The sequence below is a fragment of the Pseudophryne corroboree genome, chromosome 5 (assembly GCF_028390025.1).
Source record: "Pseudophryne corroboree isolate aPseCor3 chromosome 5, aPseCor3.hap2, whole genome shotgun sequence".
Taxonomy (NCBI): domain Eukaryota; kingdom Metazoa; phylum Chordata; class Amphibia; order Anura; family Myobatrachidae; genus Pseudophryne; species Pseudophryne corroboree.
The window spans coordinates 509,841,423-509,864,704 of record NC_086448.1 but is presented as its reverse complement, the minus strand read 5'-3'; the positions used below and the strand labels follow the sequence as shown (position 1 = coordinate 509,864,704).

At 48.2% G+C, this 23,282-nt stretch overlaps 1 protein-coding gene across 1 annotated transcript in view; it reads right to left on the bottom strand.

The window, feature by feature from the left end:
- RIPK1 (receptor interacting serine/threonine kinase 1) overlaps window positions 1–14,568 on the bottom strand; it is a 266,027-nt gene extending 251,459 nt beyond the window's left edge. Inside the window, exons 1-3 of the mRNA XM_063923061.1 lie at window positions 14,249–14,568; window positions 6,149–6,274; window positions 4,016–4,212 (exon numbers count right to left, since the gene is read on the bottom strand). Of these exons, the coding sequence (XP_063779131.1) occupies window positions 4,016–4,191 (176 nt within the window). The 5' untranslated portion in view covers window positions 4,192–4,212; window positions 6,149–6,274; window positions 14,249–14,568. The remainder of the gene's footprint in view (window positions 1–4,015; window positions 4,213–6,148; window positions 6,275–14,248) is intronic.
- Window positions 14,569–23,282: the final 8,714 nt, after the last annotated feature.

Here is a 23,282-nt window from a genome sequence, read left to right as displayed (position 1 = left end):
CCGCCTTGGCGGTTTACATGAGCCACGGCTGTGACGTTGTCTAATTGAATCAGAACCGGTAGGTCGCGAAGAAGATTATCCGCTTGACGTAGGCCGTTGTATATGGCCCTCAATTCCAGTACGTTGATGTGTAGACAAGCCTCCTGGCTTGACCATAGTCCCTGAAAATGTCTTCCTTGTGTGACTGCTCCCCATCCTCGGAGGCTCGCGTCCGTGGTCACCAGAACCCAGTCTTGAATGCCGAACCTGCGACCCTGGAGAAGGTGAGCACTCTGCAGCCACCACAGGAGAGACACCCTGGCCCAGGGGGACAGGCTTATTTTCTGATGTATTTGTAGGTGGGACCCCGACCACTTGTCCAGAAGGTCCCACTGAAACGTCCTCGCATGGTACCTGCCGAAGGGGATGGCCTCGTAGGTCGCCACCATTTTTCCCAGTACTCGAGTGCATTGATGGACTGATACTCTTTTTGGTTTTAGCAGGTCTCTGACCATGTTCTGGAGTTCCTGGGCTTTGTCCATTGGGAGAAAAACCCTCTTCTGTTCCGTGTCCAGAATCATGCCTAAGAAATCGTTGGAATCAACTGTGACTTTGGTAGATTTAGAATCCAGCCAAGCTGCTGCAGCACTCTCAGGGAGAGCGACACACTTTTCAGCAATTGATCTCTCGATCTCGCTTTTATCAGGAGATCATCCAAGTATGGGATAATTGTGACCCCCTGCCTGCGCAGGAGCACCATCATTTCCGCCATTACCTTGGTGAAAATCCTCGGGCCGTGGAAAGCCCAAACGGCAACGTCTGAAACTGGTAATGACAGTCCTGTACAGCAAATCTCAGGTACGCCTGATGAGGGGGATATACGGGGACATGAAGGTATGCGTCCTTTATGTCCAGTGACACCATAAAATCCCCCCTTCCAGGCTGGAGATAACTGCCCGGAGCGATTCCATCTTGAATTTGAACTTTTTCAAGTACAGGTTTAGGGATTTCAAATTTAGAATGGGTCTGACCGAGCCATCCGGTTTCGGGACCACAAATAGGGTTGAATAGTACCCATTCCCCTGTTGAACTAGGGGAACCTCGACAACCACTTGTTGTTGACACAGTTTTTGAATTGCAGCTAAAACTATCTCCCTTTCTGGGGAAGAAGCTGGTAAAGCTGATTTGAAAAACCGGCGAGGAGGCACGTCTTCGAATTCCAGCTTGTAACCCTGGGATAAAATTTCCATTGCCCAAGGATCCACATCTGACTGAACCCAGACGTGCCTGAAGAGTCGAAGACGTGCCCCCACCGGCGCAGACTCCCTCAGTGGAGCCCCAGCGTCATGCGGTGGATTTAGTAGAAGCCGGGGAGGACTCTGCTCCTGGGAACTAGCCGTAGCAGGCAGTCTTTTCCCTCTACCCTTACCTCTGGCGAGGAAGGAAGAGCCCCGACCTCTTCTGGACTTATGCGACCGAAAGGACTGCATCTGATATTGCGGCATTTTCTTTTGTTGTGGGGAAACATAAGGTAAAAAAGTAGATTTACCCGCGGTAGCTGTGGAAACCAAGTCCGCGAGACCTTCCCCAAATAAATCCTCACCTTTGTAAGGTAAAACTTCCATATGCTTCTTTGAGTCGGCATCACCCGTCCATTGGCGGGTCCACAGGGTTCGCCTAGCAGAAATCGCCATGGCGTTGGCTCTCGAACCTAGCAGACCAACGTCTCTCTGAGCGTCTCTCATATATAAGACTGCGTCTTTAATGTGACCTAAGGTCAATAAAATGGTATCCCTATCCAGGGTATCAATGTCAGCTGACAAAGTATCCGTCCAAGCCGCAACAGCGCTACAAACCCAAGCCGACGCTATTGCCGGTCTGAGCAAGGCACCCATATGTGTATAAATTGACTTTAAGGTAGTTTCCTGTCTGCGATCAGCAGGATCCTTGAGGGCTGCCGTGTCCGGAGACGGTAGCGCCACCTTTTTGGACAAGCGTGTTAACGCCTTGTCCACCCTGGGTGAGGATTCCCACCGTAACCTGTCCTGCGCAGGGAAAGGATACGCCATAAGAATTCTTTTGGGAATCTGCAGTTTCTTGTCTGGAGTTTCCCAAGCCTTTTCAAATAACGCGTTCAGCTCATGAGATGGGGGAAAGGTTACCTCAGGTTTCTTTTCCTTAAACATGTGTACCCTCTAGTCGGGGACAGAGGGGTCATCTGTGATATGTAAAACATCCTTTATTGCAATAATCATATAATGAATACTTTTGGCCACCCTTGGGTGTAACCTTGCATCATCATAGTCGACACTGGAGTCAGAATCCGTGTCGGTATCAGTGTCTGCTACTTGGGACAGGGGACGTTTCTGAGACCCTGAAGGGCCCTGTGACACAGTCAAAGCCATGGATTGACTCCCTGTTCTATCCCTGGACTCTGCTTTGTCCAATCTCTGATGTGATAAAGACACATTTGCATTTAAAACATTCAACATATCCAACCAATCAGGTGTCGGCGTTGCCGACGGAGACACCACAATCATCTGCTCCCCCTCCTCCTTAGATGAGCCTTCCGCTTCAGACATGCTGAAACACGCGTACCGACACCCCCACACACTCAGGGATATATCTATATGGAGACAGTTCCCCAATAAGGCCCTTTGGAGAGACAGAGAAAGTATGCCAGCACACACCCAGCACCAACTGACACTGGAAACAAAATTCCCAGATAAAACAGCGCTTTTATATAAATATATATATATATATATATACACACACACTCACTGCGCCAATTAAAAGTGCCCACCCCCCCTCTTTTTTTGCCCTCTGTCACCGTGTTCAGCAGGGGAGAGTCCGGGGAGCCAGCTTCTCTGCAGTGTGCTGTGGAGAAAATGGCGCTGGTTAGTGCTGGAGGATCAAGTTCCGCCCCCTCAGCGGGGGGCTTCGGTCCCGCTCAAATTTCCAATACTGGCAGGGGATTATATAATATACTGCCTCCGCAGCCTATATATATGTTAGACAGTCCCTAGAGGTTTATTACTGCTGCCCAGGGCGCCCCCCCTGCGCCCTGCACCCCTTCAGTGCCCACTGTGTGTGTTGTGTGTGGGAGCAATGGCGCTGCGCGTTACCGCTGCGCGTTACCTCAGAGAAGATCTGAAGTCTTCTGCCGCCTTTGAAGTCTTCTTTTCTTCTTAATACTCACCCGGCTTCTATCTTCCGGCTCTGTGAGGAGGACGGCGGCGCGGCTCCGGGACAAACGGCGAGGGTGAGACCTGCGTTCCGACTCTCTGGAACTAATGATGTCCAGTAGCCTAAGAAGCAGAGCCTATCATTTAAGTAGGTCTGTTTCTCTCTCCTCAGTCCCACAACGCAGGGAGCCTGTTGCCAGCAGTGCTCCCTGAAAATAAAAAACCTAACAAAGTCTTTTTCAGAGAAACTCAGGAAAGCTCCCCTGTAGTGCACCCAGTCTCCTCTGGGCACAGGATCTAACTGAGGTCTGGAGGAGGGGCATAGAGGGAGGAGCCAGTGCACACCCATCTAAAGTTCTTTATAGTGCCCATGTCTCCTGCGGAGCCCGTCTATACCCCATGGTCCTTACGGAGTCCCCAGCATCCTCTAGGACGTAAGAGAAATCCCTGTAATATTCCAGAGATTCTGATTAGGCAAAAACATCAAGGTGGCTCTAGCTACCCCAAATAGGTAGCTACTACCATGTTTTTTAGGCTTGATAGAATACTAGGATGGTCAAGGTCTAAGGACACTAAACAGCGGATCTATACAGAAGAACATTCTCTTTATACATAGATATTCCCAATGACTTCCTGACATCTCCCTCAGTGACCACCCAATTAATTCACCAACGCTAGCTTGTTGCAAAACTAGAAAAAAAAAAGTTTACAAAAAATAAATAAATAAATAAATAAATAAGGACCTATATCAAGCTCATACAAAAGTGGACAGGGTGGCATTTTTGTTACTTGATCAGGCAACCTTTTTCATTTTTTTAAGAGACAACAAAGTAGAATACAAAACCACTTACGACTCATGCTTCGATCCCGTAAACACGGTTTTCTGCACAACTAGTCCAATTGTTCGATGAAAACACAAATACACTTTTCCGAATCCTCCTGAATCAATCACAGACTTTTCCTTTAGATCGCTAGAGCTCATTATGATGTCGTGAAGAGGCATGGCTTCAGCAGCTTGTGATTCCATGCGACAATATTGGCAAATAACCTAAATTAAATCATAGGTAATTCGTTAAAAATACATTTTATTTAAGTGTTTTGTTTTTGGTGTTTGATCGCTAAAGGAAACTGTATATTAAGTAGACACAAGTACATAGAAATTATATCAGTTGTTATTAACACTATTGGTGCACATACAAACACAGCTAAAGGTCAGTTACAGAAACGTTTCTTGCTGCAATCTTGTCACCAAAGATAATCTACATAAATGGTGTTTAAAGAAGGAAATTTAAAGATACAAATTAACCAGGACGAATATATGATAGTTTTCACTGGTACTTAACCATATCTGTTAAAATAAGAAAAAAGTTCTTAAAATACACCTACATTACGTTGCCTCATGGGCCTCAGATTCCTATTGTATGAAGGGATGTCCAGAGGATAATACATTTTTTTCCTTATTAAGTCATACATCAAGGATGAGCTAGGTATAGCTCTTACTAATTCCCCCGAATGGGCTCTCTGGGACATTTACCCAACCTCAATGCAGTCCAAACCCCTGTCTTGTGCCAATGGATAGACTCAGACACTTTGGGGCCCATTTATCATGGATTGCATATTGAATGCGATCTGGGCGAGATCTTACCAACCATATAACATTGCAATATACAATCCTATCTGGTGTATGTATCACCTGGCACCCACAGGGACAGGAGCTCCGAAACGAGCCTGGCCCTGTGATGTGCTCTGCGGGCTGCCAGGGCTCCTACGCATGCGCGGTCATATGTGACCACAATGCACTGAGGCCATTTCCGGCGGAGGGTTCCAGGAAACCCAGCTGGAACTTCATCCCGCGATCCGTAGCCCATAGGCAAAAGACTGCGGTAGCTGTAGGGAACAATATCGGGAATGTGAAGAAACCGATGGGGGGATTCAGCTGTGGCGGAAATGGAGGGATCGCAGCAGGTATCGGAGATGTCTTCTGCGATCCCTTCTTTATACATTCCAGGGATACTTAATACTTGCGGCTAACACCTGAAAAAGGGTGTTTTCAGGGACATAGACGCAAATATTATTTCATAAATGGGCCCCTTTGACTTTAACTTTATTGATGCTTCAGATTTCAGATTTATTTCACAAGGAAAATATGGCTGGAAATAACAATAGGGAAAGGAAGGCGGAAATGTTTTTTTGAGGTCTGGTTACATATATGTACCGTATGTGCATACTGTCACATTGACTACCTGGTACAATTTAGAGATGTTCCCCATGATCCTCCGTTTTGTAGGCATTTTACTTTTTTATGGTTCATTTTATATGGAAGTGTACTTGCTTCTATTTTGTATAGTAAGGCATGCGTAGCTCTCTCACTCCATTTGTTCATTTTTCTATTTACGTGATTACTTCTCTTTTGCTCTTCATACCGAAATTATGTAAAACGCGTTGGTAACGCATTGCCAGCGCTCGGGATCCCGACGGTCAGCATACCAACTGTTGGATCTCGGCAGCAGAATGCACGCATGGAACTAAATTGTACAGTATATTCGCTATTATCATAAGTAAGCACTGGCATCAACTCTATAGCAAATGCAAAAAAATTGTATGCAAACAGGCGTATTTATGAATCTGCACAATTCTACACAACCAGGGGCAGATCCAGGCAAGCCCCACCCACCAGTAAGATTTCTCTCCTGTACGCTGTCTATAATATAGCAATGGAGCAGCGCATAAAGCAATGAGAGAGCAGAGACTGCTTCTCAATGGTAGCAGTGTCCCTCCACAGCCGCCCACCCCCTGAATATACCACTGTGCACAACACTTGGTTGCACAATTTAAAAACAGGCAACATTCTGTAAGCTTCGTAAACAGACTTGCATTCAACTCTGAAACAGCCCCTAAGTTTTCAAGTATGAAACCATTTACTGAAGTGGAAGTATACCAGAAAAAAAGTCATTTTGCAAAGAGGGTAATAAACATTGTCTTACCTTTTCTTAAGTCCCAGTACCGCACAAGATAATCAGAAATGTGATCAGAAGGTGCTCAATGCATGCTGCAGGAAGCTGCCATATTTCAGTAGCCCATCTCACATCCTTAATGCTGACTGGACTGCCCTATTAGCAACAATGTTTGCAGAATTACTTACTGAATTTCTTTTTACATGTGTCACTTTTGCCCTCACAAGAAACAAATAAAAAGATTTACAAAGGTACAAAAGTATCAACGTCTGAAACAAACAAACAAACAAACAAAAAACAAACAAAAAAACTTCAATAAGGATTAGCTGATAAAATAAGATTTTAAACCTACCGGTAAATATTTTTCTCCTAGTCCGTAGAGGATGCTGAGGACTCCGTAAGGACCATGGGGTATAGACGGGCTCCGCAGGAGACATGGGCACTATAAAGAACTTTTAGTATGGGTGTGCACTGGCTCCTCCCTCTATGCCCCTCCTCCAGATCTCAGTTAAGAGAACTGTGCCCAGATGGACAATATGAGGAAAGGATTTTGTTAATCTAAGGGCAAGATTCATACCAGCCCACACCAATCATACTATATAACCTGGAATATACACAACCAGTCAACAGTATGAACAAAAAACAGCATCAGTCAAAGACCGATTCCAACTGCAACATAACCCTTATGTAAGCAACAACTATATACAAGTCTTGCAGATTTAGTCCGCACTGGGACGGGCGCCCAGCATCCTCTACGGACTAGGAGAAAAAGATTTACTGGTAGGTTTAAAATCTTATTTTCTCTTACGTCCTAGAGGATGCTGGGGACTCCGTAAGGACCATGGGGTTTATACCAAAGCTCCAAACCGGGCGGGAGAGTGCGGATGACTCTGCAGCACCGACTGAGCAAACGCAAGGTCCTCCTCAGCCAGGGTATCAAACTTGTAGAATTTAGCAAAAGTGTTTGAACCCGACCAAGTTGCTGCTCGGCAAAGCTGTAATGCCGAGACGCCTCGGGCAGCCGCCCAAGAAGAGCCCACCTTTCTAGTGGAATGGGCCTTTACAGAATTTGGTAACGGCAATCCAGCCGTAGAATGAGCCTGCTGAATCGTGTTACAGATCCAGCGAGCAATAGTCTGCTTAGAAGCAGGAGCGCCAACCTTGTTGGCTGCATACAGGACACACAGAGCCTCTATTTTCCTAACTCTAGCCGTCCTGGCTACATTAATCTTTAAGGCTCTGACCACATCCAGGGACTTGGAGTCCTCCCAGTCCCCCATAGCCACAGGCACCACAATAGGTTGGTTCATGTGAAAAGTAGAAACCACCTTAGGCAAAAATTGAGGACGTGTCCTCAACTCAGCTCTATCCACATGGAAAATCAAATAGGGGCTCTTGTGGGACAAGGCCGCCAATTCGGACACCCGCCTTGCAGATGCCAAGGCCAATAACATGACCACCTTCCAAGTGAGAAATTTTAATTCAACTGTTTGAAGAGGTTCAAACCAGTGAGACTTCAGAAAGTATAAGACCACGTTAAGGTCCCACGGTGCCACTGGGGGCACAAAGGGGGGCTGGATGTGCAGCACTCCCTTCACAAACGTTTGGACTTCTGGGAGAGAAGCTAATTCCCTATGAAAGAAGATAGATAAGGCCAAAATCTGTACCTTAATGGATCCTAACTTCAGGCCCATATCCACTCCTGTCTGTAAAAAGTGGAGGAATCGGCCCAGATGGAAATCTTCCGTAGGAGCATTCTTGGCTTCACACCAAGAAACATATTTCCTCCAAATACGGTGATAATGCTTTGCCGTCACCTCTTTTCTAGCCTTTAGTAGAGTAGGGATGACTTCTTCCGGAATACCTTTTTCAGCTAGGATCCGGTGCTCAACCGCCATGCCGTCAAACGTAACCGCGGTAAGTCTTGGAACACACATGGCCCCTGCTGTAACAGGTCATCTCTGAGAGGAAGAGGCCACAGATCTTCTGTGTGCATCTCCTGAAGATCTGAGTACCAGGCCCTTCGAGGCCAATCTGGAACAATGAGTATTGCCTGCACTCTCCTTTGCCTTATGAGTCTCAAAATTTTTGAGATGAGAGGAAGAGGAGGGAACACATAGACCGACCGAAACACCCATGGTGTCACTAGGGCGTCTACTGCTACTGGCTGAGGGTCCCGTGACCTGGCGCAATACCGTCGAAGCTTCTTGTTGAGGCGTGACGCCATCATGTCTATTTGAGGAATTCCCCAACGACTTGTTATCTCTGCAAAAACTTCTTGATGAAGTCCCCACTCTCCTGGATGGAGATCGTGTCTGCTGAGGAAATCTGCTTCCCAGTAGTCCACTCCCAGAATGAAGACAGCTGACAGAGCGCTTACGTGATTTTCCGCCCAGCGAAGAATCCTGGTGGCTTCCGCCATCGCCACTCTGCTCCGTGCGGTTTACATGAGCCACGGCTGTGACGTTGTCTGATTGAATCAGAACCGGGAGGCCCCGAAGAAGATTCTCCGCTTGTTGTAGGCCGTTGTATATGGCCCTCAACTCCAGTATGTTGATGTGTAGACAAGCCTCCTGGCTTGACCATAGTCCCTGAAAATTTCTTCCTTGTGTGACTGCTCCCCATCCTCGGAGGCTCGCGTCCGTGGTCACCAGAACCCAGTCTTGAATGCCGAACTTGCGACCCTCTAGGAGGTGAGCACTCTGCAGCCACCACAGAAGAGACACCCTGGCCCTGGGGGACAGGCTTATTTTCTGATGAATTTGAAGATGGAACCCGGACCATTTGTCCAGAAGGTCCCACTGAAATGTCCTCGCATGAAACCTGAAGGGGATGGCCTCGTAGGTTGCCACCATTTTTCCCAGTACTCGAGTGCATTGATGGACTGACACTCTTTTCGGTTTTAACAGGTCTCTGATCATGTTCTGGAGTTCCTGGGCTTTTTCCATTGGGAGAAAACCCTCTTTTGTTCCATATCCAGAATCAGGCCTAGGAACGATAGCCGAGTCGTCGGAACCAATTGTGACTTTGGCAGATTGAGAATCCAACCGTGCTGTTGGAGCACTTTCTAGGAGAGCGACACGCTCTCCAGCAATTTGTCTCTCGATCTCGCCTTTATCAGGAGCACCATCATCTCTGCCATTACCTTGGTGAAAATCCTCGGGGCCGTGGAAAGCCCAAACGGCAACTTCTGAAACTGGTTATGACAGTCCTGTACAGCGAATCTCAGGTATTCCTGATGAGGAGGGTATATGGGGACATGAAGGTATGCATCCCTTATGTCCAGTGACACCATAAAATCCCCCCCTTCCAGGCTGGATATGACCCCTCGGAGCGATTCCATCTTGAATTTTAACTTTTTTAAGTACAGGTTTAGGGATTTCAGAATTAAAATGGGCCTGACCGAACCATCTGGCTTCGGGACCACAAACAGGGTTGAATAATACCCTTTTCCCTGTTGAACCAGGGGAACCTTGACGACCACTTGCTGTTGACACAGCTTTTGAATTGCAGCTAACACCACCTCCCTTTCCGGTGGTGAAGCTGGCAAGGCCGACTTGAAAAATCGGCGGGGGGGCACCTATTCGAATTCCAGCTTGTAGCCCTGGGAAACAATTACGTTTGCCCAAGGATCCGCTTCTGAAAAAAATCCAGATTTGGCTGAAAAGTCGAAGACGTGCCCCCACCGGTGCGGACTCCCCTAGGGAAGCCCCAGCATCATGCGGTGGACTTTGTAGAAGCCGGGGAGGACTTTTGCTCCTGGGAGCTAGCCAACGCAGGTGTTCTTTTCCCTTTACCCTTACCTCTGGCAAGGAAAGAGGAGCCCCGACCTCTTCTGGCCTTATGCGACCGAAAGGAATGCATCTGATACTGTGGAGTTTTCTTTTGCTGTTGGGGAACAAAAGGTAAAAATGTAGATTTACCCGCGGTAGCTGTGGCAACCAGGTCCGCGAGCCCCTCCCCAAACAACACTTCACTCTTGTAAGGTAAAACCTCCATATGTTTCTTGGAGTCTGCGTCACCCGTCCATTGGCGGGTCCATAGAGCTCGCCTCGCAGAAATAGCCATCGCACTGGCTCTGGAACCCAGCAGCCCAACGTCTCTTTGAGCGTCCCTCATAAATAAGACTGCGTCTTTAATGTGGGCTAATGTTAATAAAACGGTATCCCTGTCTAGGGTATCAAGGCCCTCTGACAAGGTATCTGTCCATGCTGCAACTGCGCTACATACCCATGCCGATGCTATTGCCGGTCTGAGCAAAACACCTGTATGCATATAAATAGACTTTAAAGTAGTCTCCTGTCTGCGATCAGCAGGATCCTTGAGGGCTGCCATGTCCGGAGACGGTAGCGCCACCTTCTTGGACAGGCGGGTTAAAGCCTTGTCCACCCTGGGAGAGGATTCCCAACACACCCTGTCCTGAGCAGGGAAAGGATATGCCATAAGAATCCTTTTGGGAATCTGCAGTTTTTTTGTCTGGAGTTTCCCAAGCTTTTTCAAACAACTCGTTCAGCTCATGAGAAGGGGGAAAGGTTACCTCAGGTTTCTTCTCCTTATACATGCGCACCCTCGTGTCAGGGACAGAGGGGTCATCCGTGATATGAAAAACCTCTTTCACTGCAATAATCATACACTGAATACCCTTTGCCACCCTTGGGTGCAATCTTACATCATCAACACTGGAATCAGAATCCGTGTCGGTATCAGTGTCAGCTATTTGGGATAGGGGACGTTTTTGAGACCCCGACGGGGCCTGTGACCCAGCCCAATCCGTGGATTGACCCCCAGCTTTTTCCCTGGACTCTGCCAGGTCCAGTCTCTTATGTAATGAGGCCACACTTGCATTTAACATATGCCACATGTCCATCCATTCATGAGTCGGCGTTGCCGACGGAGACACACCACTCATTCGCTCCACCTCCTCCTTGGACGAGCCTTCCGCCTCAGACATGCCGACACGCACGTACCGACACCCCCACACACACAGGGATATATCTATAAGGGGACAATTCCCCAACCAGGCCCTTTGGAGAGACAGAGAGAGAGTATGCCAGCACACACCCAGCGCCTACAGATACTGGAAAATTACCCAGATAGCGCTTTTATCACCAATCAATGTGTAATACACTCACTGCGCACTGAAAATGCCCCTTCCCCCCCTCTTTTCCAGCCCTCTGTCACCGAGTTCCGCAGGGGAGAGTCCGGGGAGCCAGCTTCTCTGCAGCGTTCTGTGGAGAAAAATGTTGCTGTTAGTGCTGAGGGATCAAGCTCCGCCCCCTCCAGCGTCGGGCTTCGGTCCCGCTGTAATCTTCAAACAAATGGCGGGGGATCTCTACATTTACTGCCCAGCAGCCTAATGTGTCCTGAAATGCCAGTCCGGAGGTTTATTGCTGCCCAGGGCGCCCCCCCTGCGCCCTGCACCTATCCGTGCCTGTACTGTGTGTGTAGTGTGTGGGAGCAATGGCGCGCAGCGTTAACGCTGCGCGCTTACCTCAATGAAGATCTGAAATCTTCTGCCGCCCTGAAGTCTTCTTTTCTTCTCATACTCACCCGGCTTCTATCTTCTGGCGCTGCGAGGAGGACGGCGGCGCGGCTCCGGGACGAACGGCGGGGTGAGACCAGCGTTCCGACTCCCTCTGGAGCTAATGGTGTCCAGTAGCCTAAGAAGCAGAGCCTATCATTGAAGTAGGTCTGCTTCTCTCTCCTCAGTCCCACGATGCAGGGAGCCTGTTGCCAGCAGTGCCCCCTGAAAATAAAAAACCTCACAAAATTCTTTATTTAGAGAAACTCTGTAGAGCTCCTCTGTAATGCACCCTATCTCCTCTGGGCACAAAATCTAACTGAGGTCTGGAGGAGGGGCATAGAGGGAGGAGCCAGTGCACACCCATACTAAAAGTTCTTTATAGTGCCCATGTCTCCTGCGGAGCCCGTCTATACCCCATGGTCCTTACGGAGTCCCCAGCATCCTCAAGGACGTAAGAGAAATTTAAATTTATAAGATGTTTATAGGATTTCTCCACTTATAGTCTTACTTCAGTAATGGAATCCACTTGCTTATTGTATAATTTATTTAAAAAAGTATAATGAGAATACTTTCCTTACAAAAGTGGTCCTGTGGTGACCGCTACTACTGGGGTTTTGCAGGACTGAATGTAGGGCCTAATTCAGACCTGATCGCAGCAGCAAAATCTTTCTCTAATGGCTAAAACCATGTTGACTGCTGGTGGGACAGAGATAACATATGCAGAGAGAGTTAGATTTGGGTGGATTATTTTGTTTCTGTGCAGGGTAAATACTGGCTGCTTTATTTTTACACTGCAATTTAGATTTCAGTTTGAACACATCCCACCCAAATCTATCTCTCTCTGCACATGTTACATCTGCCTACCCTGCAGTGCACATGGGGCCTAATTCAGATCTGATCATTTTCTCCGACGCCCTGCATGTCTGGCCCTACCCCATACTGCACAGGTACAAAAGCTTTGCATGGCGGCGATACTTTTGTACCTGGCGAGTAGCTTCCTGCCAGCGCAGCTCCTGCACGCTGGCAGGCCGCTACTCGCCGCGTCCCAGGTCGCAGCGGTTTCTTGTGATGTTCAGCAGCCGCCGCGGCCCACCCCCCAATGGCAAGCTAACGCCTTTGCCACCCCCCCCCCCCCCCCCCACCCCACGACTGCCTCTGCCTGTCAATCGCACCAGTGAGATGCTGTTAGATGCTGTTAGCATCTCACTGGGCTCTCGGGGTGCGCACTCCAAAAAGTGATTCAGACAGCGATCGCTGCCGCAATGCGGTCTGAATTACCCCCATGGTTTTGCCCATTAGAGAAAAATGTTGCTGCTGCGATCAGGTCCGAATTAGGCCCGTAATCTGTTATACTTTCCATGGTCTCCTGCAGCAGAGAGCTTCAGCAAAGGATGTACAGTATGTATAACTGTTTACATTCATGGTTGAGGAGCCGCACAAAACAGTGGTAGCGGTCAGTTACCACTGTTATCAGGTAACTATTGTCAGTAAGTTTTATTAATTAAAAATAATCTATAATGACATTTTCCATATGTCCCTAATTTTCAAGGACAGTTCCTATTTTAAGGTTTACCGCTATATGATGGCATTAATCATGGCAATCTACATCTCCTGGGTTAAGTGCCATGTAGAATGCTGTTACTGCATGCAGTAACACCGCGACTAGCCCCAAGAAACTAGTTAACGCGGATTACTGCTCGTACCCCAAGGAGACAAGCACAAATCCGCTAGTCATAAATTTACTGCGTGAGCAACTGAATAGCTCTGGACACTTAGGGGCCCATTAATCATTCAATATTTGTGGCTTAATCCGCAAAAAACACCCCAGCATGGACTGCCACAGTTTTAGCATTCCCTAATAACAAAATGTGGCAGGGCATGCTGGGACTTGTAGTTTCACAACAGCTGGAGCGCCACAGGTTGGCCAGGCCAGTGTAGGAAGGCAATGACTTCTTACACATCACACGGAAGGGCTCCTTTTGGATGTGTATTTTAAAACATTCAGGCAGTGAGTACATACTTTTTTATTGCAGCGTATAGCTGTGATAAGGAATTATAATTATCAGGCGTAAACCTGATAAATATGCCCAGTAAGATATAAAACTGAAGAGTGAGCATGAAAGGATATGTAGTTGTGTAATATCATACAGCCACAGTATAAAGTAGGTGGGAACTTTACGCCACGATATTCTATAGTAAAATCATGTGACCTTGATGATACAGTGTGACATTTCAGCAGCAATATGTAAAACAGAACATATATGTAATGATTCTCATAATCCCAGCTAGAACCAAGTGGAAACCCGGATCTGATGTTTATATGGACAAGGTTTCACTTTCAGTTTTGAAAATTAAGCTTGTATCAATTACACAAGTAAATGACAATGAGCCATGTACTCCCAAACTGTCCCATCCTGCCATATACTCCCACACTATTCCATCAGTTATATACTCCCATACTGTACCACCAGTCCATATACTCCCACACTGTACCACCAGGCCATATACTCCCATACTGTTCCGTCAGTTATATACTCCCATACTGTACCACCAGTCTACATACTACTCCCATACTATACCATCAGGCGTATACACCCATACTGTACCTTTACGCATGGAAGGTTCTTATGCAGTCGGAAGCTTCGGTTTATAGCCCCAGCCGGCTGCCCCGAGGTAATCCTAGCAGAGCCCGAGCTCCGGCACCGGATCAGCCTGTACAGATAGGAAGGCACAGCGCTCGGTCAGTCAGTGCCTGTAATGTAATAAGTGGTTATTATCAGGAAGTCTTCGCTGCTTTCAGCAGAAACTTTAGTTCAGCTTCCTGTTTGAAAGATTCCGCCCCTCTCAGTGTACCGCCGGCCTTACAGTATGGGCAGAGTCCCCGAGTGATGCGGTAGAGAATCCCTGGTTCGGTGCCGCAACTTCTGCGCACGGACAGTAGGTATTCATTGTGTTGTGTGGTATATTGGCCCTCATTCCGAGTTGTTCGCTCGGTATTTTTCATCGCATCGCAGTGAAAATCCGCTTAGTACGCATGCGCAATGTTCGCACTGCGACTGCGCCAAGTAACTTTACTATGAAGAAAGTATTTTTACTCACGGCTTTTTCTTCGCTCCGGCGATCGTAATGTGATTGACAGGAAATGGGTGTTACTGGGCGGATACACGGCGTTTCAGGGGCGTGTGGCTGAAAACGCTACCGTTTCCGGAAAAAACGCAGGAGTGGCCGGGGAAACGGTGGGAGTGCCTGGGCGAACGCTGGGTGTGTTTGTGACGTCAACCAGGAACGACAAGCACTGAAATGATCGCACAGGCAGAGTAAGTCTGGAGCTACTCTGAAACTGCTAACTCGTTTGTAATCGCAATATTGCGCGTACGTCGGTCGCAATTTTAAGAAGCTAAGATTCACTCCCAGTAGGCGGCGGCTTAGCGTGTGTAACTCTGCTACATTCGCCTTGCGAGCGAACAACTCGGAATGAGGGCCATAGAAAGATATTCGACACCACACTACCATTCAGTAGTTCACGCCACCTCACCATGAAGGTGACAGAAATGTGTAAATACAGGTGTATTGCCTGCCAACGGAGTGTATAATCCCCATTTCTCTAACGTCCTAGTGGATGCTGGGGACTCCGTAACGACCATGGGGAATAAACGGGCTCCGCAGGAGACTGGGCACTCTAAAGAAAGATTTAGTACTATCTGGTGTGCACTGGCTCCTCCCTCTATGCCCCTCCTCCAGACCTCAGTTAGAATCTGTGCCCGGACAGAGCTGGGTGCTTTTAGTGAGCTCTCCTGAGCTTGCTAATAAGAAAGTATTTTAGTTAGGTTTTTTATTTTCATAGAGCTTCTGCTGGCAACAGACTCTCTGCTACATGGGACTGAGGGGAGAGAAGCAAACCTACTAACTGCGGCTAGGTTGCGCTTCTTAGGCTACTGGACACCATTAGCTCCAGAGGGATCGAACACAGGACCTGACCTTGTCGTCCGGAGCCGCGCCGCCGTCCCCCTCGCAGAGCCAGAAGACAGAAGCCGGCAGAAGCAGAGAAGACATTGAAATCGGCGGCAGAAGACTCCTGTCTTCACATGAGGTAGCGCACAGCACTGCAGCTGTGCGCCATTGCGCCCACACTAACCCACACACTCCGGTCACTGTAGGGCGCAGGGGTGTGCGCCCTGGGCAGCAATTGATACCTCCTGGCGAAAGCTGCATATATACAGTTGGACACTGTTATATGCATGAGCCCCCGCCATTAATTTTACACAAAATCGCGGGACAGAAGCCCGCCGCTGAGGGGGCGGGGCCTTCTTCCTCAGCACTCACCAGCGCCATTTTCCTTCCACAGCTCCGCTGAGAGGAAGCTCCCCAGGCTCTCCCCTGCAGAATCACGGTAGAAGGGTAAAAAAGAGAGGGGGGGGCACATACATTTAGGCGCATTAATCATAATACAGCAGCTACTGGGTAAACACTAAGTTACTGTGTGATTCCTGGGTCATATAGCGCTGGGGTGTGTGCTGGCATACTCTCTCTCTGTCTCTCCAAACGGCCTTGTGGGGGTCCTGTCCTCATTTAGAGCTTCCCCTGTGTGTGTGGTGTGTCGGTACGCGTGTGTCGACATGTTTGACGAAGAGGGCTATGTGGAGGCAGAGCAAGTGCAGTTGAATGACGTGTCGCCGCCGACGGTGCCGACACCTGATTGGATGGATATGTGGAAGGTGTTAAATGATAATGTAAACTCCTTACATAAAAGGTTGGATAAAGCTGATACCTTGGGCCAGTCAGGGTCTCAACCCATGCCTGATCCTACAGCGCAGAAGCCCTCAGGGTCTCAAAAGCGCCCACTATCCAAAATGGTTGACACAGATGTCGACACGGATTCTGACTCCAGTGTCGACGACGATGATGCAAAATTGCAACCGAAAATGACAAAAGCTATCCGCTACATGATTATAGCGATGAAGGATGTTTTACACATATCAGAGGTAAACCCTGTCCCTGACAAGAGGGTTTATATGTATGGGGAGAAAAAGCAAGAGGTGACTTTTCCCCCTTAACATGAGTTAAATGAGTTATGTGAAAGAGCGTGGGATTCCCCTGATAAGAAAGTCCTGATTTCCAAAAGGTTACTTATGGCGTACCCTTTCCCGCCAGAGGACAGGGTGCGCTGGGAATCCTCCCCTAGGGTAGATAAAGCTCTCACACGCTTATCTAAGAAGGTGGCCCTGCCGTCACAGGATACGGCCGCCCTAAAGGATCCTGCAGATAGAAAGCAGGAAAGTATCCTGAAATCTGTTTATACACATTCAGGGACTCTACTGAGGCCGGCAATTGCGTCGGCGTGGATGTGTAGTGCTGTAGCAGCGTGGACAGATAATCTGTCTGAGGAAATGGATACCTTGGACAGGGATACCATTATGCTGACCCTGGGGCATATAAAAGACACTGTCCTATATATGAGGGATGCCCAGAGGGACATTTGCCTACTGGGCTCTAGAATTAATGCAATGTCAATTTCTGCCAGGAGGGTCCTGTGGACTCGGCAGTGGACAGGTGATGCCGACTCCAAAAAACACATGGAGGTGTTACCTTACAAGGGTGAGGAATTGTTTGGGGACGGTCTCTCGGACCTGGTTTCCACAGCTACTGCTGGGAAGTCAAACTTTTTGCCATATATTCCCTCACAACCTAAGAAAGCACCGTATTACCAAATGCAGTCCTTTCGCGCACAAAGAAGCAAGAAGGTCAGAGGTGCTTCCTTTCTTGCTAGAGGCAGTGGTAGAGGAAAAAAGCTGCACCTTACAGCTAGTTCCCAGGAACAGAAGTCCTCCCCGGCTTCCACTAAATCCACCGCATTACGCTGGGGCTCCACGGGTGGAGCCAGGAGCGGTGGGGGCGCGTCTCCGACATTTCATCCACCAGTGGGTTCGCTCACGGGTGGATCCCTGGGCTATACAGATTGTGTCTCAGGGATACAAGCTGGAATTCGAGGTGATGCCCCCTCAACGCTACCTAAAATCGGCCCTGCCAGCTTCCCCCATAGAAAGGGAAGTAGTGGTAGCGGCGATTCACAAGCTATTTCTCCAGCAGGTGGTGGTAAAGGTTCCCCTTCTTCAACAGGGAAAGGGATACTATTCCACAATGTTTGTGGTACCGAAACCGGACGGTTCGGTCAGACCTATATTAAATTTAAAGTCCCTGAACATTTATCTGAAAAGATTCAAGTTCAAAATGGAATCGCTCAGAGCGGTCATTGCAAGCCTGGAAGAGGGGGATTTTATGGTGTCTCTGGACATCAAGGATGCTTACTTGCATGTCCCCATTTATCCGCCTCATCAGGAGTACCTCAGATTTGGGGTACAGGACTGTCATTACCAATTCCAGACGTTGCCGTTTGGGCTCTCCACGGCACCGAGAATATTTACCAAGGTAATGGCAGAAATGATCGTGATCCTGAGAAAGCAAGGAGTCACAGTTATCCCATACTTGGACGATCTCCTCATAAAGGCGAGGTCCAGGGAGCAGTTGCGGATCAGCGTAGCACACTCTCAGGAAGTGTTGCAACAGCATGGCTGGATTCTGAATATCCCAAAGTCGCAGCTGATTCCTACGACGCGTCTGCCCTTTCTGGGCATGATTCTGGACACAGACCAGAAGAAGGTGTTTCTCCCGGAGGAGAAGGCTCAAGAGCTCGTGACTCTAGTCAGAGACCTCTTAAAACCGAAACAGGTGTCGGTGCATCGCTGCACGCGAGTCCTGGGAAAGATGGTGGCATCGTACGAAGCCATTCCCTTCGGCAGGTTCCATGCGAGGATCTTTCAATGGGATCTGTTGGACAAATGGTCCGGATCGCATCTTCAGATGCTTCGGCTGATCACCCTGTCCCCCAGGGCCAGGGTGTTTCTTCTGTGGTGGCTACAGAGTGCTCACCTTCTCGAGGGCCGCAGGTTCGGCATACAGGACTGGGTCCTGGTGACCACGGATGCGAGCCTCCGAGGGTGGGGGGCAGTCACTCAGGGAAGAAACTTCCAAGGGTTGTGGTCAAGTCAGGAGGCTTGTCTGCACATAAATATCCTGGAACTAAGGGCCATATTCAACGCCCTGAGTCAAGCGGAGCTCCTGCTTCGCAACCAACCGGTGCTGATTCAGTCAGACAACATCACCGCGGTGGCTCATGTAAACCGCCAGGGCGGCACAAGAAGCAGAGTCGCGATGGCGGAAGCCACCATGATTCTTCGGTGGGCGGAGAATCACGTGCAAGCACTGTCAGCAGTGTTCATTCCGGGTGTGGACAACTGGGAAGCAGACTTCCTCAGCAGGCACGACCTTCACCCGGGAGAGTGGGGACTTCATCATGAAGTCTTCACTCAGATTACATATCGATGGGAACTGCCACAGGTAGACATGATGGCGTCCCATCTCAACAAAAAGCTACAAAGGTATTGCGCCAGGTCAAGGGACCCTCATGCGATAGCTGTGTACACCCTGGTAACACCGTGGGTGTTCCAGTCGGTCTATGTGTTTCCTCCTCTTCCTCTCATACCCAAGGTGCTGAGAATCGTAAGAAGAAGAGGAGTGAGAACAATACTCATTGTTCCGGATTGGCCAAGAAGGACTTGGTACCCGGAACTGCAAGACATGCTCACAGAGGACCCATGGCCTCTGCCTCTCAGACAGGACCTGTTACAACAGGGGCCCTGCCTATTCCAAGACTTACCGCGGCTGCGTTTGACGGCATGGCGGTTGAACGCCGGATCCTAGCGGAAAAAGGCATTCCGGAGGAAGTTATTCCTACGCTGATAAAGGCTAGGAAGGACGTGACAGCAAAACATTATCACCGCATATGGCGAAAATATGTTGCTTGGTGTGAGGCCAGGAAGGCCCCTACAGAGGAATTCCAACTGGGCAGATTTCTGCACTTTCTACAGTCTGGAGTGACTATGGGCTTGAAGTTGGGATCCATAAAGGTCCAGATTTCGGCCCTATCCATTTTCTTTCAAAAGGAATTGGCTTCTCTTCCTGAAGTTCAGACGTTTGTTAAGGGAGTGCTGCATATTCAGCCCCCTTTTGTGCCACCAGTGGCACCTTGGGATCTCAACGTGGTGTTGGGTTTCCTGAAATCCCACTGGTTTGAGCCACTTAAGACCGTGGAGCTGAAGTATCTCACGTGGAAAGTGGTCATGCTATTGGCCTTAGCTTCGGCTAGGCGTGTGTCAGAATTGGCGGCTTTGTCGTGTAAAAGCCCTTATCTGGTTTTCCATGTGGACATGGCAGAATTACGGACTCGTCCCCAATTTCTGCCAAAGGTGGTGTCATCTTTTCATTTGAACCAACCTATTGTAGTGCCTGCGGCTACTCGTGACTTGGAGGATTCCAGGTTACTAGATGTAGTCAGGGCTTTGAAGATTTATGTAGCCAGAACGGCTGGAGTCAGGAAAACTGATTTGCTGTTTATCCTGTATGCCCCCAACAAGTTGGGTGCTCCTTCAAAGCAAACCGTTGCCCGCTGGATCTGTAACACGATTCAGCAGGCTCATTCTGCTGCTTGATTGCCGCATCCAAAATCAGTGAAAGCCCATTCCACAAGGAAGGTGGGCTCTTCTTGGGCGGCTGCCCGAGGGGTCTCGGCATTACAGATTTGCCGAGCTGCTACTTGGTCGGGTTCAAACACATTTGCAAAATTCTACAAGTTTGATACCCTGGCTGAGGAGGACCTTGAGTTTGCCCATTCGGTGCTGCAGAGTCATCCGCACTCTCCCGCCCGTTTGGGAGCTTTGGTATAATCCCCATGGTCCTTACGGAGTCCCCAGCATCCACTAGGACGTTAAAGAAAATAAGATTTTACTCACCGGTAAATCTATTTCTCGTAGTCCGTAGTGGATGCTGGGCGCCCGTCCCTAGTGCGGACTTTCTGCAATACGTGTATATAGTTATTGCTTAATAATGGGTTATGTTATGTTGGCATCCATTGTTTGATGCCCTGTTGTCGTTCATACTGTTGACTGGATAAGTGTATCACAAGTTATACGGTGTGATTGGTGTGGCTGGTATGTGTCTTACCCGGGATTCCAAAATCCTTTCCTTATAATGTCTGCTCTTCCGGGCACAGTTTCCTTAACTGAGGTCTGGAGGAGGGGCATAGAGGGAGGAGCCAGTGCACACCAGATAGTACTAAATCTTTCTTTAGAGTGCCCAGTCTCCTGCGGAGCCCGTCTATTCCCCATGGTCCTTACGGAGTCCCCAGCATCCACTACGGACTATGAGAAATAGATTTACCGGTGAGTAAAATCTTATTTTTCTTTTCAGTAATATAACATTTACTAAGGGCCAGATTTATCAAGCCTTGAAGAGTGATAGGTAAGCCGGGTGATAAATAGCATGGCGATAAAGTAGCAACTAATCAGCTCCTGTCATTTTTCAAACACAGCCTGTGACATGGCAGTTAGGAGGTGATTGGCTGGTACTTTATAACCGTGCTATTTATCTCTTTCCTTGGCTTGATAAATGGGGGCCTGCTGTGGACAAGAATAAAGGTCATAAAATAATACTGTGACTGGTATAATAATGTCATACAAGTGGAAAAGTTATATGTAACAAAAAGTTACGAGGCTGAAGTTAGCTTCTTATTCACTTCTTATTCGAGCTCCAGCTTCTTATTCAGAAAATTTAAGCTTTTGTGAGCTACCAGGATTGCACACACCTGAAAAAAATGGGTGGGGTGGGGTGTAACAAGTAGAGGACGTGTTCTCTCTGCACAGGGTAGGGACTGTCTCGCCTGAAATAACACTTTGGCCCCCACAGTAATAAACACATATCCCCACACAGGAAAAAAAAGAATGCCTCCCCAAAAAATAAAGCATTGCTCCAGCTCCCCCCATCTACCCCCCATAAAGACTGATCAGTCAGTGTGGAGCTCCCAAGTTTAGCAGTATCCTTAATGCATCAGGTGGCAGCAGTTACCACCATGGTTGTATCTATGTTGCCTTCGTGCTAAGGACCTGGACGTGACAAAACGAGAGGGCAGGAGAGAACTTCCGCCCTTACAGCACCTAAATGTTTTCTTCGTTCTCCGTTCGTTTGGGGTATTTTTTTTTTAATTCAATAAGTTTTTATTGTTTTTTTCAATGCTTTAACATTTAAACATTGCCTAAGGCAGACATAACGTACATACATCTACTAGACTAAAACTCTTAAACAGATAGAGTGTAATAAGATCAACAACATGCTTACGGTATTACATAGAGAGCTTAGTGTGATGTGGTATTAGGTATCCCATTCATAGTCATAAATAGCAATAAAGCAGTGGTGACCCATATTTCCTTCATATTAAACACACATTGTATTATCTTTTGTCATGGCATTATCGTGCCTTTGAATCCGGCCGACCACGGGCCACTCATCCCAGAGATCCCACACAGAAACCACTCATATCAGACAATTAAATAAATCTAGGGTTCAGCGGTATTCATCCGTGAAGCAAAATAGCGAGAGCTCATCCACTTTCCCCATATAGCAATAAACTTTTTTTCCGCATTCCTGGCCAGATATACGAATTTTTCATGTGCGACAGATGCATTAACCAGCGCAATCCAGGATTGTGGCACTGGGGCTTCATTAGCCATCCATAGTCTGGCTATGCAAACCTTGGCCAGAGCACAGAGGTTTATAACATAGCGTCGACTGGGCGGATCTAGAGCTTCCTCATCCATAGTTGCTAATATACAAGAGATAGGTGTAAGTACGGTAGAGGGGATACCCGTAACAACTATGGCACGTATAACCTCCTCCCAAAAAATCAACACCAAGGGACATAGCCATATCATATGCCAAAAGTCTGCTCCCAGACTGCCACATTTGGGACATTTTGAACTATGGGATCCCCCTATATGTGACAGTCTCAGGGGGGACATATATACCCTGTGTAGCACGAATAACTGAATTTGTTGATATCGGACAGAAGATGTTGAAAGCCTGCACGATCCCAGGGCACCCTCCCACAAATCATCCGACACTGGACCTAGATCAGTTTCCCACTTGGTCTTGAGGGCGCTAAGGGGGTTTATATGATGCATTTGAAGTAAACGGCCATATATTTTGGAGACTAAACGACCGGATCCCACCGTCTGCAACAGCAATTCGACCGGGGAATCAGTAAGCGCCGGCGGGCCGTCGGGGAATTGGGCAGACATAGCATGTCGCAATTGAAGGAAGCAAAAAAAATATGCAGAGGGGACGTTAAATTCCTGTTGAATCTGCTGGAAGGATCTAAAAAACCCGTCAGTGTATAAGTGTCCCAGTGAAGTTACTCCCCATGGCTCCCACACCTCCCTGACTTGAAGCTGACACAACTCCGGCAATCCATATTTATTGTCCAGCGGAGTGTCAGGGTCAATGCCCTGCCCCTGCATTATCCGATGCGCCAGTCTCCAAACAGTAAGATATTGTTTAATGAGTGGAAGTGCCGACACTTTGACGCTTCCACAGAGAAGCAGTCTCAGTGGGGAACCACCTGGATACTCCTGCAATACCAACTGTGAGTGCAGACTTGAAGTGTCAGAATCGTTAACCCATTCCCATAGGTGTGCTAATTGTGTTGCAAAGTAATAAAAACGAAAGTTGGGAAGAGCCAGCCCCCCTGAAGTT